Below are 12,019 nucleotides of genomic sequence, written 5' to 3' on the forward strand. Positions count from 1 at the left end.
TTATAAAACGAAACATTATAAGAAACATCCATGCTGAACTAATCATACTTAATGAATAGAGGAATAAACCATAAACTGATCTTGTGCAGTTGAAGAAACTTTGCAAACCTCAAACATGCATGGCTGATTCCACATGCAGGCACACATGCATGCACATGCACACCCACACGCACAGGTACAGTGAAGCACCCATGAATCCAGGTCATTTGAAGCACCAACCTTAATTTATTCCTAAGCACAATGTTTTGACATGCTAGTGCCCATTTGAAAACTCAATAAGCAACTCTGTTGTATTACAGGAAAAGAAATTATATTAATTTCACTCACGAGTTTTGTAAACTCTTAGTTAGGTCTTGCAGAGGTCCAGACTTGGAAAGCATGCTCTCAAAACACATGTACAAATTCCAACACACCAAACTGCAACTTCAGTGGAGGGACAAACCAGAATTGTAGCTCATGCATCCTTAATAAGCATTCACGTCTGTGAGCCACATATGTGCAAGTTTACATTGCTGTATGTGAGCTAAATACCAATAGTAGCTTTCACATTGCTCCTCCTTATGCTTCCTATGTCAAACGGCTGCCCTCATGTTTCTTCTGCCTTGGAGGACCTCACCTTTTGATGTATTAAACCATTTGAAGCCACTAAAACCTTGGCCCAAATTCCTGAATCTGGCAAGAACATGCACCTAAACGTCCAGGCCATCTTCATTCCAATAGCCAATGGTCAAAGACCACTCGTCTTCTGCTTTTTGTTTTGTGGACATGTGCAATTAGATGTCCAGGCCATCTTTACTCCAATACCCTGGTACTCAAAGACCCCTTTCGTTGTCTTCTGCTTTTTCTTCTGTAGAGATGCAATTAGATGTGCTGTCCCTCTTTTCTTCCGCTTTTATCTTATTCTCAGCCAAACACCACGCAGGTTCTTAATTATTGACAAGTCCTTCCTGGCTTTTCCTTACATGCAAAGTCAAACGTATTCAAGGCAATCATGCCAGTTGTGTGATGGTTCAGTTATTCCTCCTCCTCTTCAGATGCTTCTTCTAGCCACTGAAATATTAAGAAAACAGAGTATCAATACTAAGTATCAATAGATCCAAAAATCTCTATATACCTGGTCACAAGCATGAAAGCCAGCTGTAGTGTCAGATGTTGCCTGGCTTTTCAGCTACTGAATAGCGAAAAGATACCCTGCTTAGCAGCACTTAACAACTGAATCTGTTAGACCTCACTTGAGCCTGTGTATCCCAGGGCTGTAGATGATTCAACCTCAATTGAATACCTGTTGCTCGTCTTGGAATTTATGTCAGAAACATACCGTGCTGGCATATTATTTTTTAGCAACATACATTACTGTTAAGATTTACTGTACATTTTGGTAGTGTGATTTGCTACACTACAAAGTACCTTACAAAATTTTCAAGAGATTAGAACAGTACACCATGAAGGTTTGAAGAACAGGTGCATCTGTTAAACCTTGTGCGACACCAGCCCAGCTAAACTAGTTGCTTCTGTGCTTCTGCATACAATATGGTGCACCTATATGGAAGCTGAACTTTGGAGAAGGTGACAGAGAGGATTTTGTGTTTCAATCAAACACAGAGGTGACAGAAGATTTTGTGTTTCCACAGGGTGATAGTTTCTCTAGAAGTGTGAACTGCATTTCCAACACATCTTCTCTTGACCAACATTACAGCATGGTCTCTCCCTGAAAGGAGTCCACTTTTGTATAATTAATTTTATCTGTAACCCTTGGTCTCTGAAGTAAACTTCGTATTTCATGATGGGTTTTTACCCAATCTGAGTTTTCACAAAATCTGGGCTTTAACAAAAGGTAATTATGTAGTTAAGATTGAGTGGGCATGCACAAGTGTGTTGGAAATGTTGGATGCAGGCAGGCAAGTATGCTGTGCATTCACATTTGTGTGTGCATGCCTGCATGCCTGTCATGCGTTTGTGCCTGCGTGCATGCATGGCAGAATTTGCTCCAGAGAGTATAAAAGAATCATTCTTTATAGACCTAGATGCATCCTTCTGAACTACCCTGCAATTGATTGAAAAGTCTCACCTTTATGAAGGGCTCACACTGTTTAACAAAAAATTTATCTGCATCATCTGCTTCCTGTTTCTCCGAAGCCCAAGACATTATAGCATCCTCTGATACAGTCTCTAGGTCATACAGATATTGTAAAATCTGCAGAATACATTAAAGATAAAACTACTTTCATTTAATGGAAATATATTATAGAGCTCAAAGCTTCAAAAACAAACAAAATATGAAGCTCCCAAAAATCCAGTGCATGGCGCTCTTTTAAAAACAACATTCACAAAGATTTTCCACACAAAGTCAGTCCATGGTGTGTCTGTGTTCAATGTGCTAAACGGGTGAGTAAATGAAGGATGGCTTACAGGACAAAATAAAGGTGCAAACTCCTTTCCTGACTCCAGACATATTTCTTCAAACTTTAGCAAAACCTCCACCTGGATTTCAGGAACAATAGTTAATAAGAACCCCAGGTCCATGTGAAATAAGGCATCCTGGATGCAACCACTCCTTTTATTGCAGTCTAAAGGTACTTTTGTTGTGGTTACCTGGTCATCCTCATTCTTTAGGTAGTTCTCTAATATATTTCTCCATTTGCTGATTGCTTTCTTGCTGTTTGCAAACAACTCCGCTACGGTTGATGGAAAATTGTTTTGTATCAAAAGGACATGCAAGGATATTATAATACATGCAATTTGAGTATTATTTTATTATCACAAAAAAAAACCATTGTCATATACATAGCTGTTTAAGCAAAAGAAAATGCCAAACATAAAAGGGGCATTTACTATAATTTTGGAAAGTGACACCTCATAGATTGCATGGATGTTGCACATTTCTTAATGGCAAACATGCTACTAAACATAGACTTCACGAAGAGTCAGTATAATTTTCAGAACTGACACCATATTCACTAATAACACATCCGCAACGTGGTCAAAATGCATGGCTGATGGTGAGACAGTATGGAGCAATGGATTTACTGACACTTCCACAGTATATATACAGCAACCGTTTACCTTTTCTTGCAGAGGAAAGAAAACTCTATTAATGGATCCCTTTGGGAGAAGGTATCCCGAGGCAAAGTGCAAAATTATCCCTACAGGGACGTTTGGGACAACAACAATAAAAAAATGGAACAAAGTGAATGTCTATTTCAAAGCTTGAGTGAATAGTCAATCAGGAGGTCTGCCAAACCATGTATTGCTGAGGGTGAACAAAAGTGCGACGATCCTGAGTCCTGAGAAAAGCCTCTCTCCTTCTCATACCCTGGGATCCACCCTGTATCCTCTCCAATCTCCCTCTAAGAGTATGGACAATCTTTGCCCAACTCCTAGAAAGAGTCTCTGCAGTGGATCTGTCCCATAGATCTATGGTATGGCTTCATCTGGCTGTCCAAATATACCACAAAATCATGTTAGCTATGACCTCCCACCTGTGGCAGTGCCTTTGAGTCCACACTGACTCTGAAAAATTCCTACTTGGCAGTCCTGCTCGATAGCTGACCTAAAATGAGAAACGTTAATCCCCTGAGTATCTCCATATTGGCAGGCTGGGCTTAACCTGTGATCCGTGCAACCATTCCCATGTTACAATCATAAACATTTCTGAGCAGTGAAGCATCACCCCACCAGCTCTTGTCAATGCCTTATGGGCCCTACAGCAATGCAATGTACAATGCCTCTATGTCTCCTCCGGCTTCCTGCATCTCACACAACGTACTGAATCTCTCCCATAACAAAGCATAGTGCCAATTGCGAGGCTCCTCCAATCTCCTTCAAAAGTTCACAAGAACGGTTGCAGTGTGTGTGAGTGTGAGTGGGTGTGAACATCTTTTACACCACTTAGCATTAAATAGGGTTCAAGACTCAAAGGTATAGGTGAATACTTCAAGCTATATATTCAGGTCCTCTCAGTTGCACTTTTACATCTCAATTATTAATTCACCTCCATGGGATTTTATCCACCATAGATTGCTTTTCTTCTCCCGAGCACCACACCCCACAGTGGTATTAGAGCGATCTCCGATGCTGCCAGCTGTGACACCCAAGCTGCTTTGGTAGCTCAGCTCTGTGTGCCAAGTTCCAACTAGCCGCTGCCCAAGACCCGACTTAATGCCAGCACATCTAGAAATGCTACACTGCCCAGCTCAGCCCTCACCATGTCAACACCCTGTCTACTGCCGCCCAGCTTGTTGCTCAGCCCATAGCTAACAGCTGCCTAGCTGCCATTTCAGCAGTTGCCACTCCTGCAGCACAGCCAAAACAGGCTAGATCAAAAGAAGAAGCCCCCTACGACTTGTTCACTGCTGTATCGCCCATCCAGTATTGCCTGTGCTCTGGAGCAACATCAGTGCCAGATGCCCGCCACAGCTCTCACTTGTGGAAATGACACAGCTCCTGTCGGCAGATCAACCTGTCACTCTCCTGCAGCCTATTGCCAGCTCTTCCCTGCCACGTCTGAACCTACAGGCTGTTGCACCACCATCAGGTGCCGACAGCCCTAGTCACGTGTCCCACTTGCCCTCTGATATTTGCAGCATTGACCTCTTTGCATCCATAGTTGCATGAAAACTCATTTCTAGAAATATGAAACTTATGAAACTTGTAAGAAATGTTTCTTACGAATTAAAGGTGTTTCTTATCATCCGAAAATTTTGAGAGACCAAGAAAGATGATGAAGCATTTCTTACTTTTTGCCTTAGAAATTGCATTGATTGTACAGTATTTTCGAGATTGTGATAGCTTGTGACCTCCCTGTCTTGGTCTCTTTGGTTTAATGCATTGGTATATAGTCTATTGTATAGTGTAGATACAAATTGCATTAGTATACATTTTACATATTAGTATATAATTTAGTGCATTGAATTTATTACTGTACACAGATATTGACACCTCTCTCTCTCTCTCTCTCTCTCTCTCGCGTGCACGCGCTACTGGAGCAGGACATGTCAGAGATACAGCTGGAGAGGACATCTCAGGATATGGGGGAAGTCACCGAATATGGGAGATACCTTGTGGAGATGGGCACAGCACACAGGTTGGCCATTCTCAATGGCCTTGCTAGATAACCCCCTATCCAGTGCCTTCACATATTATCCTCACCAACATGGTGCCAGCATAGTAGACTATGTTCTTGCCCACCGATACTGATATCTCACATCCAAGATCTCTCAGTATCCCCACACCTTCTCGGAGTTGCAGTGGATCTCCACTAGCTGGCACTTGGATACCTCTCCTATTGTATATAGATGACATTGTATTGATAGCTGACTCTCCAGAGGGTCTACAAAGACACTTGGATGCATTACACTCCTATACTTTGGATAGTGGGCTTTCAGTGAACCTTGGTAAAACCAAGGTGATGGTACTTAATACTACACCACAGTGGGTCAAGAGATCAACGCCTAAATTCACATATGGATCTGAGGAACTGGAGTATGTGGATTCTAATACATACCTGGGAGTCTTATTCACAGGGCCTACCTTTTCTATGCGAGAGGCAGCAGACACTAGACTGACTCGCGGATACACAACACTAGGTGGTTTGGAGAGGATGTGCTCACATGTGCAATTCCAAGAACCCCGCACCAAGCTATGGCTCTTCGATACACTAGTCACATCCATACTACTTTATGGAGTACAGATATGGGGGCCTAGTCTTGACCACCGTAGTAGATCAAGGCGCACTTATGACGGATGGAGGTCGATGGAGAAACCCCTAGTGTCAATGATATCCAGGATGATCAGATGTAAGGCCTCAGTGCCACATGAGATCATCAGAGCCGAGCTAGTAGCTACACCGATTGTGATAGACGTCCTCACCCGATCAGTCGCATACATACATAGCCTATGGGACTTACCCAGACACAGATATGCATGGTTGGCCCTTGAGTCCTCCAGGCAACTTGCTAGAGAGGGTGATACTTCATGTTGGTATGCACAAATGTCGGCCTAGTTTGAGCTGCATGGCTTTAGCATGGACAAGTTACCCCCCTTCCAGTACTCCCTTGATGCACCATCACTTGATCTGAGCAGGTTAGAGATTTGCAAGATCATCAGGATGGATCTTACCTGGTTGGATATTAGGCGGACATGGTTGATGCCACGATAGGAGCTAGGGCAAAGATGGCTTTCTACCGCGAGCATTTCCTTCACACTACTGACGATGGATTCATTGTTCGCCCAAGATACATGGACACCCACCTTTCCTATGGGATCAGATGTACTATTGGCCAATTGCGCACCTCCTCACATCAGCTAGAGATTGAGACTGGCAAATATAGATCCACCCCACTAGAGGAGCGCATATGCCAGATATGCCAATTAGAGCCAGAGACAGAGTATTATATATGCCACTGCCCAGCGTATGATGAGGTTCGTGGTCGTTTCCACTGTCTCTTTAGAGACGGATTTGGACCACTATCCAGAGTCATGGATTTTACCGATCCTTGGCCTCTTTCTTCTTGAGATACGACGGCTTTGTGACATGCGCCTTAGGAGTATAGCTGCTCCAGGACACCGAGGCCCTTCTCGCAGAGGCAAAGCAAAGGAGACTCAAAAGACTTCAATACAGTTACAACCACAATCCACACGAGAGCCTCTCCCACGGCCACAGTCCACACACAGACAAGGAGTATTGATTCTTCGAGCCTCTCCCACGTCCTAGGCCTCGACACAGACACCGACGACACCTTCATAGGCGGATACATGGGATTATTACTGGGGCTAGAGCTAGGCTCTCCATACCCACATGAGATTGTACCATTTGGAGCTCATTGTTACTAGATAGAGCTCTATGTTTACAAATAGCCATAGTTAGTTTCCTTTCTTATTTTGCTTTGTGCTACATATTTTGCCCAAACAGTTGTACCATCATACACATGATTGTAACTCATGGTCTCATAGGTCATTTTGGCGTTTTGTAGACGTTAATATATCATTTCTCATTTCTCATTTCTCTCTCACTCTCAAAATGGAGAAGGTGTAGATGGAGCAAATGATTACCAATACCATCAATGAAGTCAAGCAATACAACAACCAATTGAGGATAGTGAACGGTCAGTTGAATGATAAGATTAAAAAGCTGGAATTGAAGATTCAAGCCCAAGATGAGGAGATTCAATCACTTTGGTAGCAGCTGATTGAAATTAAGCTCAGCCCCAAGCTAGAAGAAGAAATTCAACCTAACATAACTGAGGAGCTCATCCACATCAAAGAGGGAGTAACAACAGCTCCAAAAAAAAGACGAGGAGTGGCGTCATCCATGTCAATCTCTCCTCTTGCATCCTGAAATATACTCTATCTTAGTTGGAACAACAATTGAAGAAGGGGATGCCCTTTGTACTCTACATCTCGAGGCCCAAGAAGGCATTTTTTGTGGTCTCTCTATTGAATTGTATTTCTCAACACATTTGGATGGTGTCCTTGCTCCTTCGATGGCCTTTTATTAGAGACATGTATGGAAGATTCCTTTCTTTGGCTTTGCATACGTGCGCATGTGAGAGGGGAGGAGGACTATATATAAACCTCAAGTCAGTAATATCTGGTTTGGTTAATTATAAGGGTTCATGATTAAACCACCATTTTGAATCTGTGAACATTAGAGAATGTTCCCAAACCCATTATCAATCAATGCTAATAGACGTAGAAATATGCCTCCACTACAGATTTTTGAAAAGCTCAAGCACGTGCGTGTGCCCGCAAGCAGTTTATAGATCTGCAAGATCATTAAGATGGATCTTATCAGTTGCATATGAGGCTGATATGGTTGATGCCACTATAGGAGCATGGAACAAAGATGGCTTTTTATCACGAGCATTTTCTTCGTACTACAAATGATGGATTTATTGTTCACCCAAGATACATGGAATCCCAACTTTCACATGGGATCATATATACTATTGTTCAGTTATGCACCTCCTCACATAAATTAGAGATTGAGACAAGCAGATATAGATCCATCCCACTAGAAGAGTGCATATGCCAAATATGCCAGTTAGAGCCAGAGACAGAGGAGCATTATGCATTATGTTTGCCACTACCCAACTTATTATGATGTCCGTGGCCGTTTCCACTGTCTATTTAGACATGAGATGCATTTGGACCACTATTCAAAGTCATGGATTTTACTGATGAGTGATGCCTTCGCCTGTTTCTCCTTGAGATACAATGACTTTGTGACATGCTTCTCAAGGGTATAGCTGCTCCAAAACACCTAGGCCCTTCACAAAGGCAACTCACAAATTTCTTTGCAAGAGAGACTTCGAAGACCTTAGTACAGTCACAACCTCAATCCACACAAGAGGCTCTCTCACAGCCCACACACAAAGAGCATTGATTGATCGGGCCCTTTAGCTAAGCCAATCCAAATATCCTAGGCCTCACGGGCTAGAGCTAGGCCCTCCATATCCACATGAGATTGTAACATTGTGAGCTCACTGTTACTAGATAGAGTTCTATGTATTACACATAGCTTTAGTCAATCTCTTTCTCATTTGCTTTGTGCTACATATTTTGCTCAAATAGTTGTATCATCATATAGATGTTTATAACTCATGGTCTCATAGTTCATTTTGGCCTGTTGTAGATGTTAATATATCATTTTATTTTCTTATTTCATCTCTCTCTCTCTCACACACACACACACACACACACACACACACATACACACACAAAAAATTAATAGTTTATTATGGGACGTGCGCTTCTAGTAGTCTGAGTGAGGGTAAGGAGATTGAGGGGGATGTGTAGGATAAGCCATAATATATTCTCTAGGATTCAAGAGTGTCTTTTTACTGCTTTCCATTTATGTGATGAATATATTGGCAAGGTCCATGGGTCTTGTTTGACACTTACTAGATATATTCTTTTTTATTTCTTTTATTACATATGTGACACATCTTTGCTTTAACTTTTTTTTCTCAAATAGAAAAGTAAAAAACTCTATTAACACACCTCAAAACAAAATTTTGCAAGGGAAAAAACCAACTACAAAGTTGGCCTGTAAGGAACTTCCATATCAAAAATCATATAAGAAGGGCAAGTCTATTACAAGGCTTGAGTAAATAGCCAATCAAGAGCTCTATGATGCTAGACTATGTGGGTTTTGAAGAGGATAAATGTGCCAAAATCCCATGTCCTCAAAAAAGCATCTCTCCTCTTCCTCATAGTCTCTGAACTGCCTTGTTCTTTGATATTTATGACTTTCCTTCAAATATTTTCCTTGATCATTGTAAACAATGATGTGGTTACTTCCCTTTTAACCACATTCTAAATAATAAGATAGTTGAGAAATGACAAGTAATGCCTATATTCTTGAAGAGTTTGACATTGTTTGGAGGTTTATATTGTAGTGTTTGATCATTGGCCATGTGCATAATGAATAAATAGGTCTATTTCTTTGAGTATCTCATGTGTACAAGCTCTATGAACCATACTTTTTATTACATGTGTATTTTCTTGACGTTACTTAAATATTAATACTCTAGGAAACTTGTTTGAAATTCATTCTCTACCTTGCTGTTTTTGAAAGTTTTGGCTACTATGTTTGCATTACATCTAGATGCCACATCATGTGCATCAGTTTGCAGCCCATTAGATCACCCAACTGCTTGTCATCCAATTGATAAACCCAAAATTAAAGTGTCATTAAAACTTTAATCAATTAAGACATATTTCACTTTGATAGATGATGTCACAAATTCAAGTTTCTTCATTGAACTTTGGGGCTCTTTGTATTGGGGCCTTGTGCCCACTGCCTTTGAGACATGGTGGCTTTTGATCACCCTGTGAGCCATGCACACACCTCTCTAAACCATGTTCTACTTCAAGTCCCTAAGCTTGTCAATAGACCTTCATTTATGTATCTCCTCTTTAGAATCTATTCTATAGGATTGGACACTACTACTTAGAGGTAAGACCTTTCCATTTCCATTTCTTTTATGTTTTATGTCACTAGTTTAGCCACCCATGACTTGAACAAGGGTTTGATAGTTATATTTGTTCTCACGTGTAAATGCACATTAGTATATGTAAGAGTGCATGTCTAGCTGTGAACAACTTTTGCACTGCTTAGCATTAAATAAGGGTCAAAGATATATGTGGATACTTTAGCCTATATATTTAGGCCTTATTGGTTGTACTTATCAATCAATCTAACTATTCAATTTGCATACTTGCAAGAGATCTCTCCCTCTCTCTTTCTTTGTCACTCTCTCTTCTTTGAGTTCCATAGAGTTTTATCCACCATAGGTTGTTGATGTTCTCTGGGCACCCCACCCAACAATCTAGTTCACTCACCACTTGCATCACTCTAATCTTGCTCATATATAACCTTCTTCCCATTTGGTATCTATCCAAAGAAGAAGACATTTCTATGGCACAAAACAAGATGGAAAAAACTCCGGAAATACTAATCGTCACAACTCGCTTTTCTATACTTAGTGAAGGCATTCGAATGATTTAACATCTACAAGAAGGGGAAAATACGGTGGATAGACATTGTAGTGTCGACTATATATGTGAGATAGATCAGGACAAATAGAAAGCAATTTTCCACATGACACTCTTGAAAACATGCATGTCCATCTACTTTGCATCAAAACTACCTAACATAGAAGGCTCTAAACAATCCTAAGTATCCCAAGATTAAGTATAATTGTCTAGCCTAAAAAGATAATGCAAAAAATCAAGGTCAAGGGACTAGTTGTGTGATAAGGTCTAGACACTACCAATGGCCAAAGTGTAAAACCAACACATTGCAAACATACTCGATGCTTTAATTCATTGGTTGGTGTAAATGATAATGTGTAGCTATCTTGAAAAGTATATACATCAAGCAATGAGAGATATGTGCTGGCAATGACCTATATAAATATTCTCTTTACTATGGATTGTGTGAGAAAATCAGCTATTAAGCAAGCGTGTTTGTGAAAACCTCTAGTCTAGTCCACATGAGGTAGTGTTCTAAGGTACACTATTAGAAGACAGCTCATGTGTCCAATGTTGCACTTAGCTACTCTCTACACGGTGCTTTGTACTTTGTATTTTATACCAAGGGGATTTTCTACAAGATGTTATTGATAGAATGTTCTTTTCTTTGAAAGAAAAACCAAATGGCTCATATATCAATTTCTATGGTCCACAGGGCAACCTAAATTCAGCAATGTAGCTCTCACCCTAAGAGGAGATACATAGATGAAACCAAAGAAAAGTTTATTGATCCCTCCATCTTAGACAAGATCATCAAGGTGAAAGAAAGTAATTCCTCAAAGATGTGCTCCTCTTGTGCAAAATCCATTGATTCATAATCATGGTCAAGTAGGGCCACACACTCATCATTAAATAAGATCCCTTAAAGATGTGCTTTTCTTTCCACAAGAAAAATCTTAGGACTAGCAGTATTGTTGTTGCCTAAATTGAAGGGTTTTCTAAGCTCTCAAAACTCTCTTGCATATACATATTTGAGACTAGAACATGAAGGATACTTTATGTTGCAAGGATCTCCAAAAATCAATACTTTCAAAAATGCTATATAAGGATTACAAATAAGCCACTAAATACATGCAAAAACTCTAAAAAGGCTATTCCAAAAAAAGCTACCCTCTAAAATACATTGAGAATTAGTATCATGAGAATTATCATCATGAGAATTAAGAGAGAGAGAGAGAGAGAGAGAGAGAGAGAGAGAGAGAGAGAGAGAGAGAGAGAGAGAGATGACACCACATTGAGAGGGAAACCAACCCCTCCCCCTTTACAGGAATTTACTGAAACAAAACCATGAGCACCAAGTGCTTGAACCATATACAAAAGGGCTGATTTGTTGTAATTCTAAAAATTAGAATTTTTAAATCCTAATTTATGCAAACTCCAAGCAACAAGCTGATTTTCTTTTCATGCTTGGATTAGATGAAGCTAAGTAGAAATTGCTTCTTGGATGAGAGCAAGAGAGGAGAGTACAAAGTATGTGGCTAAA

At 40.5% G+C, this 12,019-nt stretch overlaps 1 protein-coding gene and 1 pseudogene across 4 annotated transcripts in view; one reads left to right on the top strand and one right to left on the bottom strand.

Annotated features, from left to right (window-relative positions):
- Nucleotides 1-263: 263 nt before the first annotated feature.
- Nucleotides 264-12,019, bottom strand: part of LOC148021388 (Trimeric LpxA-like enzyme) — a 148,676-nt gene continuing 136,920 nt past the window's right edge. For 3 of the 4 annotated variants that reach the window (XM_087699247.1, XM_087699248.1, XM_087699245.1), the window contains 3 exons: nucleotides 2,593-2,675; nucleotides 2,410-2,481; nucleotides 264-2,194 (listed from right to left, as the gene is read on the bottom strand). In XM_087699247.1, coding sequence (XP_087555373.1) covers nucleotides 2,021-2,194; nucleotides 2,410-2,481; nucleotides 2,593-2,675 — 329 coding nt within the window. In that variant the 3' untranslated portion in view covers nucleotides 264-2,020. The remainder of the gene's footprint in view (nucleotides 2,195-2,409; nucleotides 2,482-2,592; nucleotides 2,676-12,019) is intronic. The other variant, XM_087699246.1, reaches the window with a different exon arrangement.
- LOC148021389 (uncharacterized) lies at nucleotides 5,396-9,837 on the top strand (annotated as a pseudogene).

This window comes from Lygodium microphyllum, chromosome 18 (assembly GCF_053477565.2).
Source record: "Lygodium microphyllum isolate KBCC chromosome 18, Lygodium_microphyllum_v1.1.10, whole genome shotgun sequence".
Lineage (NCBI taxonomy): Eukaryota > Viridiplantae > Streptophyta > Polypodiopsida > Schizaeales > Lygodiaceae > Lygodium > Lygodium microphyllum.